General features: G+C 34.2%; 4 protein-coding genes across 5 annotated transcripts; 1 reads left to right on the top strand and 3 right to left on the bottom strand.

The window, feature by feature from the left end:
- LOC102594675 (TBCC domain-containing protein 1) lies at positions 1-10,584 on the top strand. Its single transcript, XM_006351277.2, has 9 exons — positions 1-601; positions 2,304-2,444; positions 2,778-3,158; positions 6,803-6,907; positions 7,993-8,133; positions 8,947-9,150; positions 9,557-9,649; positions 9,814-9,925; positions 10,011-10,584. Exons 1-9 carry the CDS (start codon positions 113-115, stop codon positions 10,052-10,054), a joined length of 1,710 nt encoding a protein of 569 aa, XP_006351339.1. The 5' UTR covers positions 1-112; the 3' UTR covers positions 10,055-10,584.
- A 3,040-nt stretch (positions 10,585-13,624) lies between these two features.
- On the bottom strand, positions 13,625-15,671 carry LOC102595006 (uncharacterized). 2 transcript variants are annotated; one of them, XM_015310461.1, is made up of 2 exons: positions 15,219-15,671; positions 13,625-14,352 (listed from the first exon to the last, which is right to left on the bottom strand). In XM_015310461.1, the coding sequence occupies exon 2, from the start codon at positions 14,319-14,321 to the stop codon at positions 13,908-13,910; it is 414 nt and encodes a 137-aa protein (XP_015165947.1). In that variant the 5' UTR covers positions 14,322-14,352; positions 15,219-15,671; the 3' UTR covers positions 13,625-13,907. The 2 variants fall into 2 exon arrangements, with proteins under 2 accessions (XP_015165947.1, XP_006351340.1); XM_006351278.2 differs by having other exon boundaries at positions 13,625-14,419.
- A 1,435-nt stretch (positions 15,672-17,106) lies between these two features.
- Positions 17,107-19,412, bottom strand: LOC102595335 (uncharacterized). The gene is made up of 6 exons (XM_006351279.2): positions 18,803-19,412; positions 18,206-18,392; positions 18,051-18,127; positions 17,886-17,974; positions 17,541-17,610; positions 17,107-17,435 (listed from the first exon to the last, which is right to left on the bottom strand). Exons 1-6 carry the CDS (start codon positions 19,340-19,342, stop codon positions 17,274-17,276), a joined length of 1,125 nt encoding a protein of 374 aa, XP_006351341.2. The 5' UTR covers positions 19,343-19,412; the 3' UTR covers positions 17,107-17,273.
- A 3,207-nt stretch (positions 19,413-22,619) lies between these two features.
- LOC102595892 (uncharacterized) lies at positions 22,620-24,138 on the bottom strand. The gene has a single exon (XM_006351280.2). The coding sequence runs from the start codon at positions 23,936-23,938 to the stop codon at positions 22,886-22,888; it is 1,053 nt and encodes a 350-aa protein (XP_006351342.1). The 5' UTR covers positions 23,939-24,138; the 3' UTR covers positions 22,620-22,885.
- Positions 24,139-27,466: the final 3,328 nt, after the last annotated feature.

Here is a 27,466-nt window from a genome sequence, read left to right on the forward strand (position 1 = left end):
GCTGGATCTGGCCCGTAAGTGAACCCGAACCGGGTAAATTATTCCTCTCTCACTGACATTTGATCTCTCCCATTTTCTCAACCTCATTTTCCGTCAATTCACTCACAAAGCCATGCCGGAATCCGACGAACAACCACCGCCATCGACGCCGTCAACGGTGTCCACTCCACCTGTTTACATACATCCGCGAAGAGAACCTTTCGAACACGGACTTCTCCCTATCCCTAAACTTATCTTCACCGATGGAGCCCAAACTCTTATTCCAATTCGTGATAAGCTCTTATCCTTATCATCTGGATCGATTCATCGAGTTAATTTTGAAGCAATTGCTGAAGCATTTCAGATCTCTCATGACCATGCTCGTCTTGTCATTGAGACAATCGCATCGGTTCTTCATTCCGATTCTGATCCCAGCGTCACTGCTAAGCCGTCAGAGATCGGTTCCGTTGGTGTAAACGTGTTTGATTTGATGATGTTTTTGTACATTCAAAGTTATAAAAGGTTGCTTCCTAAAGGACATAAGGATTCCGCTGCAGTAGCTGATGTTTGGCCTTCTACTTCTGCATTCGACGGTTTCTTATCGGCTCTTTCGCCGTTGCAGGTTAGGCATCTGTGTTTTGTAAATCCGATTCTATTTTATGAAACTGTATATTCGAATTGGGAAGTGAATGGATTTATCATTTGTATTTTAGTGTTTTAGGTGATAATTAGTTATTGGATACTCTTTTGTTCTTAAAGATGCTTTCTTTAATAAGTAGGTTTTAAACATGTAATGAAGCTGGAATTGAATTGTTTTACCGGGTTGAGTCGGAATTCGAGAATGAAGTTTCTATGCCTGGTGCCAAGTTCAGTTGTATAAGTTTGTGGTCTTTTGATTCTAACTTCCGATGGAGGTTGCTTTATCAGGAAAAGGCATTATATTAGTTCATTATTCCTTGTTTTGTGATGGTAACTTTGAAGCTGTGCAATAATGTATGCTAGTAATTCATTGAATTACCTCCCATGCTCCTCCAGTGTATTATTTGAGTAGTTTCTGGAGGCACTTTGAATATTTGATTCCAAAGCCTGGTTCATTTGTGTGATAAAATCACTGTTTCTTCTTCAGCTATCTTTAGAACTGATCGACATGGTGCTTAGTTTTAAGGACGAGAATGTTCTAGCAGTTGAATCTTTAACTTTTAGTTCAGAAGCAGGGACCAGATGAACTTGGATTAACCAAAGTATTTCAACTGCATTATTTGTCTATTATCGAGTCCATTACAGATCTTAATAGTGTTTAGTTTACTAATCCTTCTTTTATTTTTCCTTTTGACAAGCCCCTCCTGTCTCTCTGTTATTGGTTTTAAGATCTTGTCATCTTATTTATCTAATCAAAGTATTACCTTTTCCATGATGCTATCTAGAAAACTTTTATCTTTTTTATTTCTACAAGTGCAGAGTATGATGAGAATTTAGGTGAAAATAGCTTCTGTATTATAATCAATTATCAGAATACTGTATAATGTAATAATTTATAAGTAATACTTCTAAAATCTGATGGTATTTTTTGGGGCTCCAAGATGGTAATTAGTTATCTTAATCAAAGATTATAAGTAACCATAAGAGTCAAATGTATGAAGGCTGGCCTTGGAGCAATGGAGAAGCCCTCTGCATTTAGGGTGACCAGAATTCCAAGGCACCAATCTCTCGAATGAGGAGGTAAGGCTGTCTACAATTCCCTTTACCTGAGCCACTCGGACTGGAGCCTTGTGGCAGTGGAATCGCTCCATTAACAGTTAAAGGCATATGAAAGTTGGAAGGCTGAATTTTGGTTTTGTTGGACGAAAGAAATGGTAAATTGTTTCAGAATAGTGAGAATGATGTAGAAAGTTGCGTTACCTGTTCAAAAAAGAAAAGAAAAGAATGATGTAGAAAGCATTTAAAGATCTTTCATTTGTCTTTTTGGTATAACCTTATTGTGTTGATAGCTGATCGAGCTTGAGCTCGAGGATGACTAGAAATTTTGTACATACTTTTTGACACCTCTTTTTCCTTTTTTATTTTGGAAAAAAACTGGAACTGTCTGATCAATAAAAGTTTTTCGATCTTACTGGTTCAGCAATTTTTCACAGGTCATGGTTTGTTGAAATCAAGATTTATTATGTTGAATCTCAATTAACTATTCGTCACTGACAATTAGTTTCAGTTTTAACAATTTCACTGAGCATGTGTTGTTTGTTGCTGTTAATGGATTATAATTTAATTGTCAATTTCTCATGTTCTTCTGTAATGTATTATCCAAAAGATTTGTTTTGAAATTGCAGCTTGTGCGCAGCAATAGTCGTCGGTCTATGCCATCTCAGGCTGATGAAGAGGCTCATCAATTATCCTACTTACAGAAACACTTGGGAAACATTCTGTCTCTTTTGGCAGAGTCAGTGGAAGGAGATGGTGAAGAATCACTGGTTTGTGGATTCAATACTGTGCTATACTTCCATTGTTGTTGTTTTATATGTTTAGGATAGTTGCCTACCAAATTTAGTCAAATTTGATTTGTGTGAACTTCACGAGACATGCTACTCAATAGGTATTCTTTTTGCAAATAAAAATTTTACTCACACAAATGTACTAAGATAGTGCACAAGAAACTGAAACGTGCTAGAACACTTGCTACTTGACTAATGAGGATGCCTAATGACAGACCCTCTATATGCATCCATTTTGTGCCGTTGTTTGTTTTCATACAGTTTTGGCTTAAAAGGTATGCTGAGAAGCTAATCTAGTTGCTTGACACATAGGTCTTGTCTATGGAGAAATTGGAGCATCTTGGCTTCCTAATCTATTTTGGTGAAAAGGGATCTGAGAGAATCCCATTGAGTCAGAATGCCCCATTTTTTGCCAATTCAGATCCAGAGATGCCTGCTGTTCCTGTTCCTGCAGCTCAAGTACATGACTGGCTTGTAGAAAATATAGCCTCTGCTTTGACACGAATAACCGAGAGGGCTTCAGCAAAGGAAAATGGACCAACTAGTGCCTCTGATCAGGATGTGCCAATGGCTGATGTCGCTGCAAGTTCAGTTAAGAGTTCACCAGGTCCTAGAGGTCCAAGTTCCATTGAAGGAATTTCTAAATCATCATATGTAAGGCTGCCAAATGATATTAAAGGCTCCTCTGTAAAGGTAACTTCCAACTTTGTGATGTGTGTTCTTTTTCTGGGAAATGTGAGTTGAATGATTCATCTTAGGATTCTATGGAGCTTTTGTAAATGGGTCTTTTTTCAAGCCATCCAATCTGATCGGATTAGGAATGTGAAGATCTCTCCTTCGAAAGGAGACCGGGAATTCGTTATGTATGGATGATGAGATTCCATCAATACAGAGCCTCCAATAGACTTATTGGAGGGTCCCATTGGCGTTGTGTGTGCTAAGCTTTCTTAGTGTTCTACAAGATCTTAATGACATCAGTTGGAAGGGGTCTGCAGGAATGGGCTTATGCTGGGTGTGCTCCTTTAGGTCATTTGACTGTAATACGTTTTCTGTAGTCTTTAAATTGTACTAGAATAAACTTGCTCACGGTTTGGTAGAGTCTGAACAGTGTTCTCCCTAGAAATAGTTAGCATGCTGTTGCACCCATTGTGAAGTTATTGACAACTAGTAACTCGTTATTTGATATGATTGCAGTGTAGAACCATCAATAGATACACCATCCTCAGAAGCTACTGCTCTGTAATTTGGAGTGTGCAGTGTAATGAGTAGGCTGAAAACATAACTTGCTTTTTTTTTTTTTTTGTGCGTGTGTGGATAAAGCAGAAACTGTTGAACTTGTTGAATCCTGAACGTAAGATCCAGTTTTGTAAAATACCTGAAGCATATTTAACATTTATACGATATTTAGTGGGACAATAAAACATAGGTCGCTGGCACTGGATGTTAAAATAGCAATATATTATAAATAGCTTCTAAATCTGAATTTGACTTGAAGTATGGTGGAACTATGTATGGAGAAAACAATGGTTGCTCACTTAAAGCCCCCTATGTGGTAATTCAGATATTTGACATGTGATATATGGGAAACGAATTTAGGATAAGTAGATGTTAAGACTGAAAATATGTACTACAAGTTTAGTCAACATGAGAAGAGTGAAGTTGAGGTGAGACTAGACATGATTGTTGTGCCTAAGTACAAACAATCCAGATATTTAGGCTCGTTGTTCCACGGAAAAGGGAATGATATATAAAGATGTTGCTGATAGAATTAAAATTGGATGGGTGAAATGAGGTGCTACTGGGGTGTTATGGGATAGATAGATGTCTACCAAAGTGAAAAGTAAGTTTGGTAAAACAGTTATTAGGGCTGAATTGTTATATGGTATGAATGTTGGGCCACTATAGTACACCATATCCACTGGATGAGTGTTGTCGAGATGCGATGCTAAGATGGATGTTTGGTCAAACAATAAAAGATGAGATAAATAATGATGACATTCACCAGAAGGTGCAAGTATTACATATTGAGGATAAAATGAGAGAAGGTCGCTTGAAATGGTTTGATCATATCCTGCGCCGACCTCAATGTACTGTTAATAGGTGTGAAACCATGGTGAGTGAAGATGCTAAAAGGGGATGAGGCAGATCTAATAGCTCGTGGAAGGAATTTAGGTGTACAATTTCATAAATACAATTAGACTTGGCTATAAATGAAGGGGGAGGTTATACCATTAGCAACCTATAAATTATCTTCACATTTTACATAGTTATATTGAATAGTTGATACTTCTGGCTATCATTTCTTACTCCAGAGAATAAAATTACCATTTCATACAATATGCATAATGCAAACTTCTCTCCTTCATATTTAATACCTTCTCCTGTACTACTTCATTGCCTTTTATGCTATGAAATATTTCATACTCATTTGGAATTCACGAATCATGTACAAATTACTCACCCATTATCGTCCGAGCAATATGCCATCCTACATTCTCTTGTATATGCATTCGGTGCTTTTTTTCCGAGAAATCGGCCATGAGATCAACTTGCGGCCCCACAACATGCGAGTTCACAAAGAAATGATAGCATTGTTATTGAAACACCTCCCAGATTTATTTCATGTTGGTGTAGCCTTACATGTCCTTTGAGCTTAAATCTGGGAGGTGTTACAATAACAACACTATCATTTCTTTGTGAGCTTGCATGCTGAGCTGATGGCGGATTTCCCGGCAAAAAAGTATTGGATGTATATATAGGAGAACGTAGGATGGTATTTTGCTCGAACGATAGTGAGTAATTTGTACATGATTCGTGTATTCCAAATGAGTACGAAATACACCATAGCATAAAGGACAATGAAGTAGTACACGAGAAGGTTTTAAAAATGAAGAAGAAAAGTTTTACATGTTGTGTATAGGCAGGCTTCTTTTTATGTTATGAAACTCACTCTGTGCCAAATTATTTCAGAGGTTGACAATGTGGTCAAACTTCTTTTAATGCCTTTACTCTTTTGGAATTCTAACCATTTTATTGTAGTTTTATCTCAGTTTAATAAGTGCTCATCTAAACTCTGGTAAGTGGTGGGCAAATATCACTACATAATTGTCCCAACTGATTTTTAAACTCAACTTAGGTTCTTATGATCGTGTGGAGTTTTTATGGTCATAATTTTATATATATAGAAAGGAATGTAATTCTACAAATTTTTGAATGGAGTGTCTTTACATGCAAAACTGTTTATTGTGGAAACTGACTTTCAAACTCAACTTAGGTTCTTTGCGATCGTGTTGAGGAGTTTTTATGGTCATAATTTTATTTATATAGGAAGGATGCAAATCTATGAATGGAGCATCTTTTTATGCAAAACTGTTGATATAATACGATTTAGACGGTTATAGCAGTATTATGTCTGTTCCAACTCACTTAAATCATAGAGTTACCATATTGACATTGGCTATGCTATATATGTCGAGATGGTAAGACATTTTTGATCAATTAAAGTGTAGTTTCATTAATAATGGGAGTCAAGATGGTAAGATTTTAGGTTAACTTTTTTTAATAAGTGGTAAGGCTTTAAAGTTATTAGCAAGGAGAATTTATCACGTTGCATCATCTTTTGTGAAACCTCGTCTCTTGCAGAATTCGTTAAAGAGGATTTTATGAACTTATGTGGTTTTATTATTGCCTCTGTGTTGTGTCTGTTTAGTCTCTAACCTATTGATGTGAACAACCAAATCTCTTGAATTCTGACCGTTCCTTTATATATTTACTGACAGCTTTAAAGCAGAATCACACATTTGGTCAAGGAGAGTCAAGGACTCTAGAAATTTGTTCGTCATAGACTCATAGTATAGGCGAGTTCTCGAGAGTGTCTGAGACTACGATTAAAGAGTATTCCAGAAGAATGTGAAAATGAAAGGAAGCAATATTGGATAAGTGGTCAGAATAAGGTTCTCTATAGTGTCTAATTGAAAGCTAGTCTTGTTTGGAAGAAGGACATGTCCATTACTTGCAACTTGTTGATCAGTTTGTTTGCACCTTTTCTGTAGCATGCTGAGATGTTTATGTCTTTGAATATCTTAATACTCTCAACTTCCAAGAGCTTTTCAAGTCCTTAAAGTTGGGCGCTTAGAATTTTGGATTATGCATGAGATGATTTTGCACTGTTAGAATTCACTTTTCTTTTAGAAGTGGTATTAATGAATGAGATTTGTTCTTTCGATTTGTTTTGATTTACCGTGTGCCCCGACAAATTATTGGCCGGACAGATTTAAATTTGGTGAAACAAACTTCCTACAGGATTCTTGATATTGAATCCTTTTTCTTTTTGGCAGGTTATCAATTGCCATGAATCAGTCATTTATATTTTAGCTCCTTTGAAATATGCGACAGTATATGGATGCTCTGATGCAACTATTGTCCTGGGAGCTGTAGGCAAGGTAGGTACTAACCTTTAGGAAGATTTTGCTTGTTTCTTCTCAAGGGTCGGTTAGTAATGAAATTGTAGAAATTCTAGTATGACGTAAATTTAATTCCACATTACCTGTTACTTATTGTAGATGTCTCATGTACTATATATGAATGAAATGTGTTCTTATTTCTTTGCTTCTCAAAAACAGCCTGCACTGTACCTTAGTATGGGGCTTTGCTGTTTAGCAATTTCAAGGCACAATCTAGTTAAAGGTACATGTTTGGCCAAATGCCATCTTCAAAACATACATAATCTAGCATTTGCACATTATTCATCTCATGTACTTGGAGGCAAAGATTTGCAGGCTTCTGAACTTGAAAATCTGAATTGTCGGGAGATGGGGAAACAATATCTTTTGTAGGAAAATCATTACTGTTAAAGGTTGAGCTTATTTGTATCTGAAATTTGGTTTTATCTAAGATTTGATCCTGTTGGGGCTGTTTGATTTGAAAATTTCACTTAGGCTGTGCTGGCATCAGCTACAGTTATGTAAGCATTTTGAACTTTGTGATTCTGGATGGTATTTAGACTCTTCATGCTACTTGGCAATATAAAGACAAATTACTTAGTACTAAAACAACGTGGTCATGAAAGGAGCTGAATGAGTACATAGGATTCATATAGCCAACTCCAATTTATATAGAACTGAGGCACATTTGGTGGAATAATTGATAATGATTTTCTTCTATAGTTATGGCTTAAATGCTGAACACAAAAAGGTGACCAATATTTGCATGGACTCCGAAGATGATAAGGAAGAAACTTATGCTTTATGAAACTGATATTTGCTGCTTTCTACTGCCACTAGAAAGACTATTTTGATTTCAAAATATAATGGCATAAAAAGTAGAGAGTTCCTTGAGCTATTTTTTGAAATGGAGTTGCTCAAGCAATTATTTTATTTACATCAGGGTTTACCACATAACACATGAACTGCAGGTTGCCACTAGTTTTGTATTAATTGATCCATTTTACAAATGATTTACCATCGTCTGTTTGATCCTCTAAATTAATTATTTGATTTGACCTTTAATTGTATAATTTCTTTTACAGGCTGTCAGAATTGAGCACTGTGAACGTGTTCACGTGATTGCAGCAGCTAAACGTATTTGTATTGCCAACTGTCGTGAATGCGTATTCTTCTTGGGAGTTAACCAAACACCACTTCTTGTTGGTGATAACCATAAATTGCAAGTATGTCACTTTTGTGCTGCTGATCAAAAGTTCAGCTTACTCCTTGGATCTCCAAAATCCTTATTTGACTCATACATGCATGGTTTGCCATTATCACTCTGCATCAAATGTCATTGCAATCTCATATGGCTTTAGAAGTGAAATTATTCATTCAGCTTTTACCCTTTTCCTTATTTATCTTTCTCAAAGCCCTTCATTGAATACACACAATGAAGATAAGAGGGTGCTAAGTTTATAGGATGGACAATTTTCAGTGCAATTGAGAAGTGTGATATACTAAGTAAACTTTAGTTGGTACTCTTGGTGCAATTGAGTGCTAGATATGTAACTTTTGGGTTTTGGGACTCTTGGTGTACTTTTTTTCATGTGATAAATGGGATTGTTGGTGTAGTTTATATCACTTAATTGACTGGCATATTGTTTTCCAGTGGCTATATAATTTGTATCCATCATCTAATATATGCTGTGAAATACCTCGTGCTTCTTAAGAAGTAGTGCATTCTCTTTGTAGTAATGTTTATTCTGTCAAGATTGCTTGCCACTTGGTGGCTTTCTTTTCTTCTTAGAATAGTTTGTCAATTATGAACTAAATGTTTTGCTTTGTGACTAGGGCTTGGTAATACATTCCTTTTATAATGTTAATTGGATATAAGAAATGAAGGTATTCTGCATTTCCTAATAATGTGCATTCTATTTAGTAGTATTTTCTTGATTTTATCGTGCTGGATAGACAGTATATATATGATGTTCGACTTCTTTTTCTGGGGAAATTTTTGACTTCCCCCCTCCCATCTTTTTTTGTTGATTTTTCAGGTGGCTCCATACAATACTTTTTACTCGCTACTGGAGGAACACCTGAAGCAAGTTGGTGTTGACCCAACCATCAACAGATGGGATGCACCTGTAGCACTTGGTGTCGTTGACCCACATGATTCACTGTCACATCCTGCTGGTGTGTCTGAAGTTCAAACAGAGTCTGCTAGTCCTGTGGACCCTGATCAGTTCACTAACTTTTTGGTATGTCTATAGAAGTAGGGACAAGGACCTTAGAGTTCTAACTAATCAATCACTTATGATGTGTTCAGTATGGAGGAAAACAATTTCCAGAGAATGTTTTCCGATCTGTTGGTAAAATATTTTTCTAAATTATATATAAATGTTTTTAGGACAATATTTTTTGCTTACGTATTGAAACAAGAAAATGAGTAAAAACCCACTTATTTTCATAGAGAACATTTTCCTTCATACCAAGCACACCCTTAGTACCCATTCTTTTTCCAAATGCCCTCAGTTCTGGAAAGTGTCTATAGCTGAGCTCTATTATTTGCTAACGGAGTATCTGCTCAAGATCTGTGGTAAAACAATTCTTTTTCCTCACTGGATTCCTTTTAGATGCTAATATCTACGTCTCTTATGGTCACAGATTCCGAACTGGTTTGAAGGGCAGCAATCTGGGTCCACAAAAGATAATCCATTCCCCTTGCCGGAAGCTTATTTGGCATCCCAGCAGAGAAATGTGCGTTAAGACTCCAACTTAAACTTGTATCATTTTGCGTTACATTTTGTGTGACTATGATTATTGATCTTCCCTTTATGTAGTATAGCCCATACATGTTTAATATTTTTGGTTGAATCATCAAACTTTTGGAAACCATATTTCATACTTGTTTACCCTTTCAGCTCAAGAACTTGGAGGAGACTAAGAATAGTTTGAAGGACATCGACCTTGATGAGAGCCGGAAGCGGGAAGTAGCAACTGCTCTCCATGTGTGCTTTAAAGACTGGTTATATGGTAATGGTGACAGTTTATATCTCATTTCTTGATATTTCTGCTTGAACCTTTTGTTCTCAACCCCTGTTCTGCCAATATTTGACAGCTTCAGGAAATATACGGCAACTATACTGTCTTCAAGGCGAATAATGTTCTGCACGATGTTTCAGCAAATGTAGTAAGGATGGTATTGGTAATTCTCCCCTTCCGTTGTAGATTTCAGTTTCATCCGCCACAGGTTCCTCCCTACCATTTTTGTTGGTGTTGAAAGCAGCCAAGAGTTTGATGGTATCGCGATATTTGGCCATGCAGCTTACAGACAAGTTACCCTCTAGAACTCTTGTGCAGTTTATAACCAAACCGTGTTACTTTTTTTTTCGAAATTGAAACTGTCTTGTACTAATATGGAAGTCAAAATATTTATAGTTCCCAGTTTCCCCTTTTTCTTCGTTCGTCTTACTAGGTTCCGAACTTTAGCTGAGGATTAAACTGTTGTTATTTGCTTTGTCTGGGTTCCTGTATACAAATAAGAGATGCAGAATACCTTGCTGGGTAAATTAAAGAACAGTATTTCATAGAATTGGTGATTGATTGTTGCTTAGCAGCTAAAAACTCTTTGACACTGGCAGAGCTACAATTCTATTTATGGGTTCAATAGAGCTCAGTAGCTTTGACTCAAATTTTGTATTTGTGATCTCGTCTTTAAAAGATCCTTTTTAGAATTCGAAACTCATAAATCAAAATTCTAGCTTCATATCTGTTAACATGTTATATGCACTATGTTATTTATCACCATTATAAGAGCCATCCATTTGGAATCAAAAACTTAAAAGTCAAGGAACGTCATTTTGTGGAAAACCATATTACCCATGGGACAATATCCAACATCTTGTTCCATTTTCTTGTATCAAATTCAATGAAGATTCACATGTTCATAGAAACAAAATATAGACCATGGTGGCGAAGTTGAGTTAATTTCTTAAAAGGTCACCCAATTTTGAGAATTTATCTAATAAAGTCATTAAACTTTATTTTGTATCAATAAAATCACTCAACTTTAACTTTTGTATCAATAAAATCATTTAACTAAATTTATCATTAAAATTGTTTTGATATAATAAAATAAATTAGTTTTATGCTATATATATATATATATATATATATATATGACGTGACAGCCTTAATTATTAATTTAATTGGATTAACACACTAAACCAACATTTTACCCGTGATATATCCCACCCAGGAGCCCTTATTTGTTGGTTATAATTTAAAGTCTTAAAACTAACCTAGCAGTGAGTATTGAGAAGTTTAATAAACAAATTATACAACGCGCTATACATTTATTAATGAAGTTTAATTACAAAACTTCCACTCATGCAAATGAGACGTGACAATCATAATTATTAATGTATTCGCATAATTTAATAGGATTAACACACTAAATCAACACTTTACCCGTGATATATATCCAACCCAGGAGACCTTTATTTTTTGCTTGATTAAATGCATAATAATTAAACTCCATTAATGTATACTTGGCATAAAAAAAAAAATACTATTCTGTGATACCAAAAATAATTCAATGATAAATTTAGTTAAGAGATTTTATTGATATAGAAGTTTAAGTTGAGTGATTTTTTTGATATAAAAGTGTAAGTTGAGTGATTTTATTGATACAAAACAAAGTTCAATGACTTTGCCAGATAAATTTTCAAAATTGAGTGACCTTTTGAGATATTAACTCGGCGAAGTTAGAAAATTCACTAAGGACGTTCATTAACTTATATTTTTATATACAGAGTATAAATATCCAATAAAAAGTTTGTGTTTAACGGACCATCCTTCGCTATAGTATTCAATTTGGTAGACCTTTATGGACATAAAGAATCAATAGATTTACTTCTATTATCCATTATCCCAACCAAGGAATTATATCCTTGTCTGTAATATTGTTACCTTTTAGACAAACAAGATTGAATGTTTTCACACAAACAAAAGAAAAGGCATTTGTTCCTTTGGAATAATCTTAAATTCAATAGTATATGATCCCTATCTCTATTTTATTTTTGCAACTTACAAACCTTTCGGATTACAACAATAACATATCCAGCGAAATTTCACAAATGGGATTTGAGGAAGGTAGAATGTATGCAGATCTTACCACTACCTCGTGAAAGTAGAGAGAAAGATTGTTTCCAAAAATCTTTCAGATTATGTTCTAAATATCTTTTTTGAACAAACAAAAGAATCTTCAATATTTTACTGTTAATGAAACTTATTTAAACTACTAATTTGACAATATTATATCTTTGAAGAAATTGTGTCATTAAAAAAACGTGACTTTCTTTTAATGAAAGGTCACATCTACTTAAAGACAACTTTTTTAAAATTTATTTTGTTTCCCACTTTGATGTTCCTGTAGTATGAAGCAGCACTAAAATTGTCTCTGCTATTTATGCATTATGGATTCAAGTTGTGAAATCAATTATTGATATTTGTGTCTAGTTGACTATCTACATCATACCCCTGTTGTTTCGTGCACCGTGCTGCCCTTTTTTCGTATTTGATGGCAATACCTACCTACTTTTGGACTTGAATTTCATTATCTCTAGTACCAGAATGTTTTGAGGCTCCACTAATTCGAATTCGTTTCAAATTTTTTTATTTTGAGAGATAAAGGTATCTCCCATCTCTCAAGATTGGTGAAAAAGACATGGTTGTTAATAGTTTGTTCACCAATGAGTGTCTTTATTGGTGAGTTTGCATACATTCTTTGGTATTAAACCAACTATGTGTAATGAGAACATCTTAATCATCTTGAAAACCTTATCCCTATAGCTACTTCGTGGGGTAATCCCGCTACAAGTGGGAAGTAGAGGTGGAGAGACTGTTTCCGACAGACTCTCAACACAACTGCAAAAAAATGGTACAAGGAGGCAACATAAACAGGCCCAACTTATTAAATCCCCTTTGGCTTCTTCTTAAGTACACAAGGACCAGTTTCCTTCAGAAATTTCATATTTCCCAGAAAAAATCAAAATAGTACTATTGAACATGTAAGAAGCAAGATGCATTGTGTCTTCAGACTACCTTTTTCCAGTTATGCAAAATCACCACACAAAAAATAACAGAAATAACACGATATCACATGTCATATCCGATGAGCTGAGAAACAAAGACGAGTGATAAACACTAAAGAAGGCAAGATGTGAAATGTCTAAATGCAGAAAGGAGCCATATTTCAAAGAGAGTAAGATCAACATGATATCACTTGTCTCACAAATATTCGTCCCTCTAAACGATTTTGACTGTACATATACTGAGAAGAACTTTAAATCCACAAGTTCAAGTGCTTTCATGTAAGGTGTAAACCAAATCAAAATCCTTAATTGACAGATTTCAGAAGTATAAAGCAACATCCACATTTCACTAGCACAATATCATGTTAGACCGTTTTACACGAATAATTAGAAGTGTCAAAGGATTAAATCAGTCAAAACAAAGCAAATGAGAGTATGATACTGAATCTAACCTCCAATGAGCATGTTCCCTCCATTCAGCAGAGCAACATTGAGCCTTCATGTAGCTTCACTCACCATCTTAGCCGGTCAGTAGGAGTTGTTCCGTTGACAGTTGAAGTAACTAAACAAGAGCTAAGTCATGTTTCTAAAGTATTTGTCATTCGATTAATACATCTCAAAGAAAACATAATACAGATTCAAAACCAAAGAAGGGCATCATACATATAAAAGCAAAGGCGACAAGGATTAGAGTACACGGGAAAATATTGCTTAGTTTTCCATGACATATGCAAAACAAGGGAACCTGCTAAGTGATTAGCAGCAGCAGCACATTGAAGTCTACTAGAATTTGAACAAAATTCAGTTCTTCAGAAAGTTTTAGCTAAATTTCAAAAAAAACAAGAAACATTAACAAGGGGCAAAATGAAAAGCAGATATAGATCAGTATAGAATCAGTCCTCAATAGCAAAGAGAGCTGTTCATCTGCATTCAACGCCAACTTCAGCAGCTCGCCTAGGCTTGTTTTTCCTTCTACTCCCGTTTTGTCTAAATCCAACCGACTTTATTAACTCATTAGAGTTAGTTTTGTTCCCAACACCATTTTCCACTTTCGTTGAATCTACTTCCTTAACTTGTGAAGTTCTCTTCCTCTTCTTTCCATTCACAACAGCTTGGTTCTTGACATCTTTATTAAAGACAGAACCTTTTGTATTCTCACTGCCATCTTCTTCTTCTTTTACTTTCATTGCTTCTTCTTCTTCTTCTTCCCCTATTTCATCCTTTGATGGCTTCAGTGGTCTTCCTCTTCTCCGGATTGGTATCTTATCTTCTTCACCACTTCCGAGATCCTCACGAACAGATTGCTTCTTTCCCTTTCCTCTTCCTCTACCCATTGTACAAAGCTCGAAATTCTGCTGGTGACAACTTCAATAAATCCAAATCTCAGAAGCCTTAAACTAGTATGTGACACTCCAAAAAAATTGAAAAAATCCTATAAATGATGTGAAAACAGCAGATTAGAGTTAGACAGAGCCTCACAATTTTAAGGATCAAATATCAACATGAACAGTAGATATAAAAATGTTATCTTTGATTGATGTCTATCCTCAGAACTCAAAACTGATATCAAATAAATACAAACAAAAATTTAAGAACTTTTCTTCACAAACAAACAAACTTATGACTTCCAACTTGACTATAATTCATACCAGGACAAGAAATACAGAAAAGGATTCAAATGAAACACGAATCAGTCATAAACTATGCAAATACCAGAGCTTAAACAAACTAAATCCAGTGGGCTTTAGAAGGTTCAGGACAAAATATGCAACAACAAAAAAGAATTTTTTTTTCTTAAAGATTAGTTCAAAACACAACTTTCCCATATCCAACATTCATCAGACAGCAATAAACACAGATACTTTCAGCCATATCTATAAAAATCAAATCAAGAACATCAACAACACAAGACAGAAACACACAGTAGCTTTTTACATTCAAACTCAAACAGGATGACAAAAAATCTAATGTAACTTTTCAGTACAACAAAAATACAACATAACCTCATCCATATCTATAAAAAGCAAATCAAGAACATCAACAACACAAGATAAAAACATACAGTACCCTTTTTTACATTCAAACTCAAACAGGATGACAAAAAATTTAAAAATGAAACTTTTCAGTACAATAAATCATAAAGATTCAATCTTTTCAAAAAACCCACAAAGAATCTATCATCAAACATCAGTTTAATGATGTTTTTGAAATTAAAGCCAAGAGAAACATACCCAAAAAAAATCAAACTTTTCAAGAATCATCCACCATTTTGCATCTTTAAGCAAAACCCCATTTCTTAAAATCTCATAAAACCAATCCAAACAAAAGGAAATCTCAAGACTCTGATGGGTTGAAAAGTGATGAAAGTAGAGAAGCTAAATATTATTTTTATAAGTGATGAAATGAAAGAAGAATTTTTTTGACAAGAATGAAAAATATAGGGAGAAAACAGATCAAAATGAAAACTTTAACATGTGAGTGAAGTTTTGAGGAATATGAATCTTTGCCATTAGAGAGTTGAGAGGTGTGATAATAAGCTAAAGGCAGAGAGGCAAAGCCAAAGAAGACTACACAAATGAAAAAAAGTGAAGAAAAATGGGACAAATAGTAGTAGTAGTAGTAGTTGTAGAAATTGTTGAAGAGATAATTTATTTATCTCAATGGGCTATTTTTGGCAAATTTAGGGTAAAAATATTTATATATGTGAAAAAAAGAAAAGAAAAGGAAAGGGAGTGTGGGAATTGAGAGTTATTAGAAAAAGAAAAGAAGAAAAATATATTTTAAATGGGGAAAGATTGAATTTATAGGGTTGAATTAAAGTTTATAAGTTTTGATAAGGACTTTAAATTAATATTATAATAATAACGGGGTTTGCAGTTCAAAATATGTAAATATTTAGTGAATTATATACGTATATGAACAAAAATTAATGAGTTCACGTAAATTTGTATCAACTTAATTAGTAATCGTTAGAGTTGTGTTATGTGAATTTCTGAGGTGGTGTTTTATCAATATCCTCAATCCTCACGATTTTTAGTGAAGTTCTTCATACATAAACCAAATTAACATAGATTGATTAATTGATATTTAATAGATGTTATGTATTATTTTTATTTTAAGAAAAAACAATTTGTAGTATTTATGGAACTTTTCGAGATAAATTTAAATTTAATCGGGTTTCAATATGGATAAGCAGACACCGGGTGGGAAATCAATTATGTGTCATATCATGAACAATAAGCAACAAAATACAATTTGGATGAGTTGAATAACGAAAAGTATTTCCAAAAATAAGGAGAATAATGATTTTTAACCTTATGTTTAACCTTATCATAATTTCACTTCTCATGATTATCTTATTAATTTTATTTATAAAAACTATCATGAAATCAAAGGGTACTTTTGTCTTTAAATATTAGCAATAAATAGTCTTTACATATTTGAATCCTTTTAGAACCCAATTAGTATGTACTATGGCTAAATTATTAAATTCTACAAGGAAATGACTAAAAAGCCCTTCTCTTTGTTGGGCTGTCTGCTTCACACATGTCCATGGGTCCCACATGTTGAGTTGGTTACTGCTAAGCTTGATGACTTGGTCCTGTCAAAAGGCAGATACTTGAGTAAGTTGGTTGATATGGGCCTATTACTAAGCCCAATTTAGTAATTGGGCCTATTAATAGGCCCAACAATGAAATCGCGGTTAAACCCGGTCCAGTTTACGCTTGGCCCAACTCGTTGATCCGAGATAATAGGGGTGTGCATACTTTGGTAAATATCAAACAACCACCGAAATAGTCAACCTTGCATTATTCAACCCAATGTTGTAGTCAGGTCGGGCAACCTAGACTGCAACAAGGGTGTTGTCTTGAGGTGAGTGAGTGAGATAGTCTGTAATCCTTCGCCTCATGAGTTTAATCCAGGTCCAGTTTACGCTTGACTCAACTCGTTAATCCGTGATAATAGGGGTGTGCATACTTTGGTAAATATTGAACTACTATCAAAATAGTCAACCTTGCATTATTCGACCCAATGTTGTAGTCAGGTCAGGCAACCTAGACTACAACAAGGGTGTTGTCTCGAGGTGAAAGAGCAATCTGTAATCCTTCACCCCATGAGTCAATTGAATACTTGGGACCTTATATGAATCATTTCATTTCATTACATTACATTTTTACCTATGCAGTCAACATAATCATTGACATAGACTAGTTTGATAATAAACAACCTAATTTTCAGCATAACTTCATACTGTATTTTACATTTGTTACAAGTTGCTTGACAAGCTAATTATCAGTGTCTTCTACAACCAAAATTTCTACACCAGAAGATGAAATGTTTGAATTCCGCGTCTCCAACAGAGTCATGTTTGTCTTTTGTTGTTGATCAAGTATCATCTTCAACTTCTTTGCTTGTTCTTCGATCCTCATTTGTAACGTTCGTTGTGTCTATATAACAAAATGAGGAGAACATGATTCCGAAAGACTGGTTGGACATGTTATTTTGTTCTAGCAAAGTACAATGTTTAGTTAAGTATGTTAGAAATGACATACCTCTAGTTGCTCATGAAGACACCTTTGTACTTCTAGTTGCATTTTCAGTGCTTCCTTGATTTCTCTTCCACTGCAAACAAGTTGGACATCAACTAAAGTATTGAGTAAAGAGTAAACTTCCTACGTTTCAACTTGATTGTCTAGTTTTGACTTGACACAGAGTTTAAGAAAAAAAAGAATACTTTTGGATCTTGTGTATCTTAAACTAAACATAGGAACAATGTACGAAAAAGTCTTTTAATCCTGTGGTACATGTTATGTGAAAAGTTGACACTAAAGAGTTGTCGAAAAAGGAAAGGAACATTCTTTTTGAAACGAACTAAAAAGGAAAACAAGACAGTATACGTTTTGCTCTCTATATCTGTCATAGCATCCGGGCTGTTTCTCTTTTCGGATTTCCCTGCAGATTCTTGATGCTTTGCACTCCGATATTTCTGAAAAAAGGGAAATAGTTATACAAGGAGAGAACATTTCATCTAGTAATCTGAAATGCACTTGTGGAATAAGTACCTGTAAATGGCTTTTAACATGATCAAGAGTTAAGCAATCTGAGTCCATCAGATTTAGTATTTGCTTCGGCGTAGCCTCTGAAAGACGAATGTAATGACAGTCAACAGCAAAACAATCGATTTTAGAGGAAGAAAGATAGTTTGGAATTTACTTACTGTCAGCTCCTCCAAGGCGATTTACACACTCAAGAAATCGATCGTGGAGATCTTCATTCCATCTGATTCTTGTCTTACTAGGCTTATGAGATACTCCAGAAGATGCAAAGTTATGACAAGTAAATGAAGGACTCGCGAATTGCTGCCTCGTATTTGCCAATTGAGAGCAACACAAATCATGAGATAGCTGTAGGACAAATATAAGAAGACTCAGAATAGTACGCAGTCAGACATCTCTATAACAATCATGTTTTCACAAGAACCAATATTTCATATTATGTTATGACAAAGTAAGTGAAAGACTCGCGGATTGTTGCCTCATATTTGCCAATCGAGAGCAACACAAACCAAGAGAGAGTTGTGGGACAACTATACGAAGACTCATAATCGTATACAGTCAGACATCTCTATAACAGTCATCCTCTATAACAACATTTCACTATAAAAACCACGTTTTCTGTGGAACCAATCTTATTATATCTTCTTTATAACAACATGTTTCTATAGCAGCCAAAACATATCAGAAGAAATTACGTTGTTATAGAGAGGTTTGACTGTATATTGAGATAAAGCATAAGACTTTTTTGAAGTACTCACACAATAATCTTGATTTCCATCAAAAGGCAACAAAGGGTGCCTTTGATATGAAGTATCAAACTCGCCCAGCAACTCATTTTTCAGATGCAACAAACTCTCTTTCTCTGATTCTGATACATCAGAAAATGGACTAGTTGAGAATTCTGTCCTGATGAATGATGGCAGAGAAATCTCGTGTCGAAAATCTGCTTCACCTTTTGCTAATGAATCTTCCAAGATTCCATTTTTACATTGTTGAGGATCAAATGATGACATTTGAACATCACAATTCTTGATCAATTCAGAAGTATCATATTGATTATCATATTGTGTCAACCCGAGGCAACGTTCTGTAGCGAAAAACGCTGAAGAAGGGGAACCAATACAGTTGATTATGCTACTTGAAGATGAACTAACAACAGGCAAACAAGTTTCCATGTATGATGAATATTGTAACTCTTGATCAACTAAATCCTGAGCTGAATTTTTCGAAACTCCTAAACTATAATCACTCGAAAAGTACTCATTCCCCTGAGTACTAATAAACCCCTGGATACTCATTATGATCAAGAACCAAATATGGATTTTCTTGAACTTTTCAAGATTCAAAGGGGTATTTCAATTGAAATTTTTGTGTCTCAATGAATCCGATAAGGTTAACAGGAGACGCGGAATCAAGAAAACGAGTATGAATATTCAGTAAACTCAAAATGCAGCAGTATTATATTTCAGATTGACAGCTCCTGAATACATATTTTCAAATTTTTATACATCTAGATGTCTTTAAAAACAAGATATACAATATGTCAACGACTCGAAAAATGCCAGCTTTATTGATTATTCTGTAATGTATAATACTGATAAGGACTAATAAACAATCTGTTTGACAAAACCAAAGCCAGAACATTATTATTTAGTAATAGAAGAAAACAAATGCCAACTTGGTAAACCATAGGTGAAATGTTACTTCAAACATTCCACAGCTCGAACATGTGACCTATAGATCAAGCATCAGTTGTTGATTCCACAGTTCGAACCTGTGACCTATGGATCAAGCATCAGTTGATTCCACAGCTCGAACCTGTGACCTATAGATCAAGAACCAGTTGTTGATTCCACAGCTCGAACATGTGACCTATAGATCAAGCATCTCGAACTTGTGACCTATAGATCACATACAGATAACGTTATCGTTGGTCCAATGCATCTAGAGACCTATAATGACATTTGTTGTACTAATAAACAAATTAAAAATGGGAATCTTGAATGAGCTAGACTATGTTCCAACCTAATTTTATATTTCATAGTTCATGTACTTGTTATAGAAAATAAGATCTAATTTGATTCTCTAATCATTCCTATTTTTATTGTTTATTTTTCTATCATTAGAAACATTCCCACCTCAATATTCCTTCTTCATATTATATTTTGGACCAGTTATTTTCAGTAAGCACGACAATTAAAATGGACCGAAGAAAATATGTGAATTGTTATAGGTCTACATCAAGCATATGCAAAAGTCATATACCATGTAATTGGTACAAAATAAATTGAGCCTAAAATTAGTTTAAATCTCTTTGTAAAAATCAGCATGTGAAGGTGACAGCAGATTCTTTCACAAGGCTTTTGGACATTATTGAATATTCAAAGATTTGTTTTTCTTTTTATAAATAAATAAAATCAAATCAGAACATTATAATATATAGTATTATATTTAAATATTATAAGCATGAAGCCTTTTGAAGTTCCTCTAATTATAGCATCTCATTAATCATTATTTATCTGGTTATTGGTCGGGAAGATTCCTTATCAAGGACGTAATTTTAGATAAAAGAGCCTGAAAGTCGAGGATTATGATAGATATTTATGTAGATGAGCGATTTCTCGCTTCTTAATGGTAGAGCTTGGTTTTAGCCTAGACTACTTATCTGCTCGATCTCTTACCAATATTATTACTATTATGCTAGTCATACCTTATTCTTCAATTTTATTTCTAATGTTATTATTTTTACATTGGTTATATTTACTATTTTTGATATCAATACATTTCTGTATTCGATATTTTCATCATAACTTTTTCTTTACTATTGCACTTTTTTTTTTCAAAACTCTTGTAAACATTTTTCTTAATCAAAGAGTCTATCGAAAACTCTCTCTACCCCATAAAGGTATGTAATTATAGTTAAAATTTGGAGGATATTTCTTTAATGAAGATCAATATGAATGGTCTAACTTTATATGTCTAAGAATAAATTGTTAAGAATATAGTAATGGAAAATATTAAAGTCAAATATGATTTATACATATAAAATTGCACGACCTTCCCGTTGTTTGATCAAATTTGTCAAATCCAACAAAATTTATACTTACCAAAAGAAAAGGTTTGCATATGTGTGTGCACAATATAATTTTATAAATATATAAAATAAAATTATATTCATTTTGAACGCACGCTTCAGATTATAGATTTTATTTCTTGACGTAACATGTAAATGAGAAAAAACCAATCAAATATCTTGTATGAACAATATATTGCTAATTTTTGCCTTCTAAATTGTTGAAAGGACAATTAAAGTATAAAATTTTCAAGTCGTTGGCCAATTTGTATATACTTAAAAAGGCAAGTCAAAGCATGCAATTTTATGAAACATTCATTTTTTTAATCTTTGTTTATAAGAAAACTATTTTTATCCGTGTATAATTAGATTTCCAAAAGATCTTGTCATTTTTGGATAATATGTAATAATTCTATCATATAAATGATGTTTTTCAAAGTAAAATTTATAAATTCTTATCTAAGATCAATAGTGCCTCAAAAACAATTATGTGACCTCCTCGTATCAGACAAGACTTTTGCAACTTTAAAATCATATGTCTGAAATTATCTCAAAATGGCTAAATTTATAAAATTTTCATATACGAAAAATATGACTTAAATAGTGATTCCAAAATCGACTGAAAGTGCAATTTTAGATTGCCCAGTTTTGTACATATTGACTAGACCCATTGATCAATGTCCATAACTGATAATCCAACTCAATTGATAAGTTGGATACGCATATTGGGCCTCATTAACGGGCTCCGTTATTCTATGCTTCTCCACTTAAATATCAAGTTTTTGAGTTATCTTAGAAATTATTACTAACCTTAGCATAATTAATAACTGAGAAATCCACGAGGGTCAGTACTACGATTCAAATTTCAATGAATAATCCTTTACCTTAGCAGAGTTTGAACTCATAATATGCGTATGAGTTAGACCCATATCATTGTTTAACTCGTTTTCGATCGGGTCATATTCATCTAGACCCGTTTGAGGGTCCGTACTACGATTCAAATTTCAATGAATAGCCCTTTACCTTACCGGAGTTTGAACTCATGATATGCACATGAGTCAGATCCATATCATTGTTTAACTCGTTTTCGATTGCCTCTTATTTGACTCGACCGGTCCGAGGGTCCGTGCTACAATTCAAATTTCAATGAATAACCCATTACCTTACTAGAGTTTGAACTCATGATATGTGTATGAGTCAGATCCATATCATTGTTTAACTCCTTTTCGATCAGCTTATATTCGACTCGACCCGCTCGTTTGCCACTAGTTATCTGACCGCTCTCAATAGACTAAAGCCATGAGACAAGGAAGATAAACTAACCATTAGAACAACGCCCCGGACTTATGAAACAATGGAAAGGGCATGCCTCGAGCTAGCTTACCTAGACATCACATATGGTGCTTTAACCATCAGAGCAAAACCCCAGACTACCACTGTAATCCCACAAGTGAAGTCGGGGAAGGTGGTGTGTACGCAACTCATGATAAACGAAATTATAATAATCCAACAATTGAACTTGTAAACATAGCAATAAGTACATTTTAAACCATAATTTTCCCTCCATATTATACTATAAAGATCTTATCAAAACAAGATGTTTTCTATTGTTACTTCACCTTAAACCCCTCAAAAACTCTTTAAACAAATATCAAACATTACTCTATCCACCATAAACAACAAAAAAAATTGAACGACATAATTCGATCGAAATAAGAACGATTCTGAAATAATCGAAACCTTTAAGCACGAAGCAATGTCGACTAGTTTAAGCCTTCTTCGAGTCCTCATTGACATTGACGTCCCCTTCTGTTGATTTCCCATTGCTCCTCCGATCACCGGAGTATTTAGCCTTGGTGTTTTCTGCATCTCTGTTACTCCGGCTATTGAATTCATTCGTCGGAAAGTTGAACTTTTTTGAAGCAATTTCAGATCTTAAATCATTCAAAGCATTTCTCAACAATCCATTTTCAGCTTGTATGGTCTCCAGCTGCTGCTTCACATCCAAACAAGCTTGTGTCAAATCAGCATTTCTGGGCAAATTGTTAGCTTTCTTCGAATCATCTTTCGCTATATATTCGATACCGATCTTATTCATCACCAGCAGTGGACAGTGAGGGAACGAAATGCCCGCCGGCGATGGGAAGTTGGTGTTCCCTAGGATAACAGTATCCGGATCCTCCACTGCAGGAACTATAGGAAACCTGAGACCCCATCGGAAATTCACCACAGCACGGTTTCTCACAGGTAACGAAGTACGGGCACTGACAACCGCGCCGGAGAACAAGTTTTCCACAGCTCCGGCGACGGCAGATTCCTCCGGGAAAACCCCGACTTTGCTGCCGAGAAACGCTGCTTTCTCTTGGAAATAATCGGTTTTCATCACCGGAGTCTCGAAACCGTTTTGAATCGGATCAATCCCATTCGATTTCGAGTTCAAACTCTTCGTAAGAGCCGAAGAGGAGTGTGATTTCTTCACACAAAAATCCCCAAATTGAGGTTTGAAATGAATGAAGAAGCTAGGGTTTTGATTCCCAACCAAATTAAACTCAGCACTCATGGTAAACGGACTAGATACCGGAGACCCAAAATGCCCAATCCCAGTTTTGAACACAAAACTAAACGGATTGAACGAATCATTCGGCCGATAAGCAACTTTGAACGAAGGCCCAGAATCGAACAAAGTTCCTAGACTCAGCGATAACTCCTTCGATTCACCGGCAACGATTCCTGATTGGAACGGAAAGTTCAACACGCTCAGAGGAACTTTAGCTCTGATTAATGGTTTTTGTTCATCACGAAACTTGATTGAAGCTTTCATGTTTCTTTCTGTTTGAAGAAGACCCAATTCAGTAAAAGGGATTAAGAACAAAACCCAATTCTCCGATTTGGATTTGGATGAGTGATGAACAGAGAAAGTGAGGGTTTATATAGCTGGATCTTGAAGAAGAAAGAGGGTTTAAGGGCTGCTATGGAGCGGAGATTCAGCTGAACTGAGCTGGCAGTGGTGAATGGGTTTTTTGGATTATTTGGGGAGTCTAATGACTAAATTACCCCAAATCAAATCATCATTAAATAGTACTATTAATTTAAGGAAAAATATATAATTGCACATAAATTCATACCATATATGGTATTATATTAATTCAATCTATACATTTAAATAATTACCTATTATTCCACTATTTATTAATTATGTACCAAATTTGGAGTAAGATATATCTCAATATATTTGTCCTTGAAAAAAACATAAAATGAAGTTTTACCCACATAGTTATTTCTCTAAAATAAAGTTCTACTCACTTAATTATCTTCTTAATTTATTCATTCAGTCCAAATTGGTCCGCTCTCTCTCTTTTAATCCATCTCCTCTCCCCACGTTTTGACTCAAAGGATTCTTACGGGAGCAACAGTCAAGGCCAGTAAGTTTCAGTTCGTCAACGCTATAACAGACAAAAATGCGTCTTCATTGGAGTTTTTGCTAGAGACGATGGTCTTTGATAGAAGAGGAGAGAGAGAGATGAAGGGGAGAGGAGGAGAAACGGTCCGACAGAATGCCCCTTTGCTAGAGTTTTTATCGAAGACGATGGTTTTTGGCCAGAGAGGAGAGGATGAGTGACGGTGGTTAAACTATGTATCTGATAAAATATACATATGTTTTAAAGCTTTTTTAGCCGGAGACAACAACCTCTTGCCGGAGAGGAGAGAGAAACGAAGGGGAGAGGAGGACAAACAATTTATTTCACCCTTAATGTGAATTAAAAAAAACACTACAATCAAATTATAAATTATCTCATGATTCTATTCCAATCTAACATGAATTAAAATCATCCTAAAATTAATTGTACCTTATCTTTCCTATCAAATGAGTCCTTAAAGTTCTAAATCCACTTTTCAATTTGGGTTTTATTGTCAACCTATTTTATTTTATTGAAACTTTATTGTATGAACTAACTAGCCATGTTTAAACAAAAGGACAAAAAATGTTGTTGATGGCTTTTTAGGAATTTAATAAATATATGATGAGTTGGATTGATATAAGTAGGATTTTAGAGGGAAATGCCATGTTTTATATTTTTGAAATTCAAATTTTGTATTTGTTGCAACTAAGGAAATTTGTGGCCACCTATCTGTAACTGATTGAAATTCAAATTTTAAATTATTCTAATCATTTATATTTTGACTTCTTATAAGTTTTTAAATTAATTTATTAATACTGAAGTTATGTTTGGAAACAAATTTCCAGAATTTTAGATTCGATTTGAAGTTCACACTTAAGTTTTTGAAATATCTGTCATTTAAATTGCGTTTTCATTTTGTGATTATTATAAATACACACGAGAGATTGAACTTGTTTATTAAAAAATTATACAATATAAATAAGGAGGCAAAAGTGTATGTGTTTGCATGTATATTCAACTATCCTGATCGTATTAGTCTCATTATTATTATTATGTAGTTTTTTTCTTTTGATATCTATCATCGTATGTTGTTACTTGCTATGATTTCTATATTATTTTAGAGAAAACAGCCAAATACCCCCTCAATCTATTACGCAATTCTCAACTACACACCAATACTTTACGGAGGTCTTATTACCCCCTTGAAGTATTTTGAACAGAAATATTAACACCCTTAAGTGCTGATGTGGGAAAATTTTTACTATGGGTGAGGCCCAACCAACCAAAGTTGGAAGAGGCTCCACCCATTTTTTGACATGTGGATCGTGGGGCCCAAACTATTAGTTAAGGCTGAAAAATGAAACCAAAAGGAGAGAGAATGTAAAGTTTGAGTGGGAATTGCAAGATAATTGTGGGGTCCATGTCAACTTCAATTAAATAAATTAAAATATTATATTGAAAGTAGGGGTGTGCAAAAACCGATTTAACCAATAAACCGAACCGAAAAAAACACTATTGGTTTATTGATATTGGGTTATTGGGCTAATGGTTTTTAAACGGTTTTGCAAAAAAAATTATTGGGTTATTGGTTCGGTTTTTGGTTTTCGGTTTTATAATTTTTGTTAATGGTTAAACCGATAACCCAATAAGACTATACTAAATTTACTAGTCTTATTGTTAATGATTAAACGATTGTTACTTTCACACTTTTTGTTAATGGTTAAACGATTGTTACTTTCACACTTTTTCCTTTGAATGTGTCTAGTGTCTAAACTTGCAAGAAAAATGATTGTTACTTTTATGATTATTACTTTCATGCCAAATGCTGGAAAAATCATTGGTTTATTTGAAAATTTTCTTATCGTGTATATAATATATATGAGTATTTTCTTATTGGTTAAACCGAAAACCGAACCGTTAAGTACCATAAACCGATTAACCAAAAACCGATAAGAAATATGTTATTGGTTTGGTTATCGGTTTGACGTATTTACAAACCGAAAACCGATAAACCGAACCAATAACACCTAAAACCGAACCGAACCGACCGATGCGCACCCCTAATCCTGACATGATTTTTTATTTTAATTTTAATTTCATTGAACTTATTGCTATACCATACCTATAGATATTATTTATACAAATTAATTTGTCATGATTAATTATAAATTAAAGTAAGAATATGCATAAATTAACTATTATAATTCATACAAAGTGTATGATAATAGATGTGTTATGTATTTACTAGATTGGTGTGGAGATATCAATAAGCTAACACATACACAAACTCTTTATTTTTTCTCTTAATTTCATTTGGCACTACAACTCAACTTTGTTTCATTTTAACCCTCCAACTTCATTTTTCATATACCATTTAAATACAATATACAAGCGAACATTAAACACGAGTTGAACATCAAGTTTTAAAATGGATTGCCCCTATTTCTGGGTAGTCTTTATTTTTTGTACATATTGCTCATGTAATGAAAATATGTGGGTCAATATGCCCACATATTTTGAGAGAACTTTTGCCTCGTTCCGTAAGAATTAAATTATATGGCATAAGTTGTGTAGTATCTATTTCACTCGACACAAGTTATGCCTCTTACGACATAACTCGTGGAATCTGAAACTTAAACCTCACTAAACATAGGTTATATAGGAATTAAGTTATGCCTTCTACGTCGTAACTTGTTGATCTTAAATTGAACTTAATTTATCTCAATTGACATAAACATTTGTGCAAATTATATCCAAAAGAATATATTTACCCAACTTCCTAAAATAGCCACAAAATCTAATTGAACTTGTACTTCATAATGGGCCTATTACTTATTATGGGCTATTAACCAACAAATAAGCCCAAAAAAGGAAAAAAAGCCCTAAAAGAGTAAAGTCCAATAACTCACGTGCTACGTATACGCTCACATCACAGCACGTGACTTTCC

The sequence above is a fragment of the Solanum tuberosum genome, unplaced genomic scaffold (assembly GCF_000226075.1).
Source record: "Solanum tuberosum cultivar DM 1-3 516 R44 unplaced genomic scaffold, SolTub_3.0 scf00129, whole genome shotgun sequence".
Lineage (NCBI taxonomy): Eukaryota > Viridiplantae > Streptophyta > Magnoliopsida > Solanales > Solanaceae > Solanum > Solanum tuberosum.

Excerpts from the sequence above, each read along its gene's own strand:
- LOC102595892 (XM_006351280.2), bottom strand. The coding sequence starts at position 23,938 with ATGAAAGCTTCAATCAAGTTTCGTGATGAACAAAAACCATTAATCAGA.
- LOC102595006 (XM_015310461.1), bottom strand. The coding sequence starts at position 14,321 with ATGGGTAGAGGAAGAGGAAAGGGAAAGAAGCAATCTGTTCGTGAGGAT.
- LOC102595335 (XM_006351279.2), bottom strand. The coding sequence starts at position 19,342 with ATGAGTATCCAGGGGTTTATTAGTACTCAGGGGAATGAGTACTTTTCG. Across the intron at positions 18,393-18,802 it reads ATGGAAATCAAGATTATTGT|CTATCTCATGATTTGTGTTG; the intron begins GTGAGTACTTCA and ends TTTGTCCTACAG. Across the intron at positions 17,975-18,050 it reads ATGTTAAAAGCCATTTACAG|AAATATCGGAGTGCAAAGCA; the intron begins GTACTTATTCCA and ends CCCTTTTTTCAG.
- LOC102594675 (XM_006351277.2), top strand. The coding sequence starts at position 113 with ATGCCGGAATCCGACGAACAACCACCGCCATCGACGCCGTCAACGGTG. Across the intron at positions 3,159-6,802 it reads TTAAAGGCTCCTCTGTAAAG|GTTATCAATTGCCATGAATC; the intron begins GTAACTTCCAAC and ends TCTTTTTGGCAG. Across the intron at positions 9,926-10,010 it reads CTTTAAAGACTGGTTATATG|CTTCAGGAAATATACGGCAA; the intron begins GTAATGGTGACA and ends AATATTTGACAG.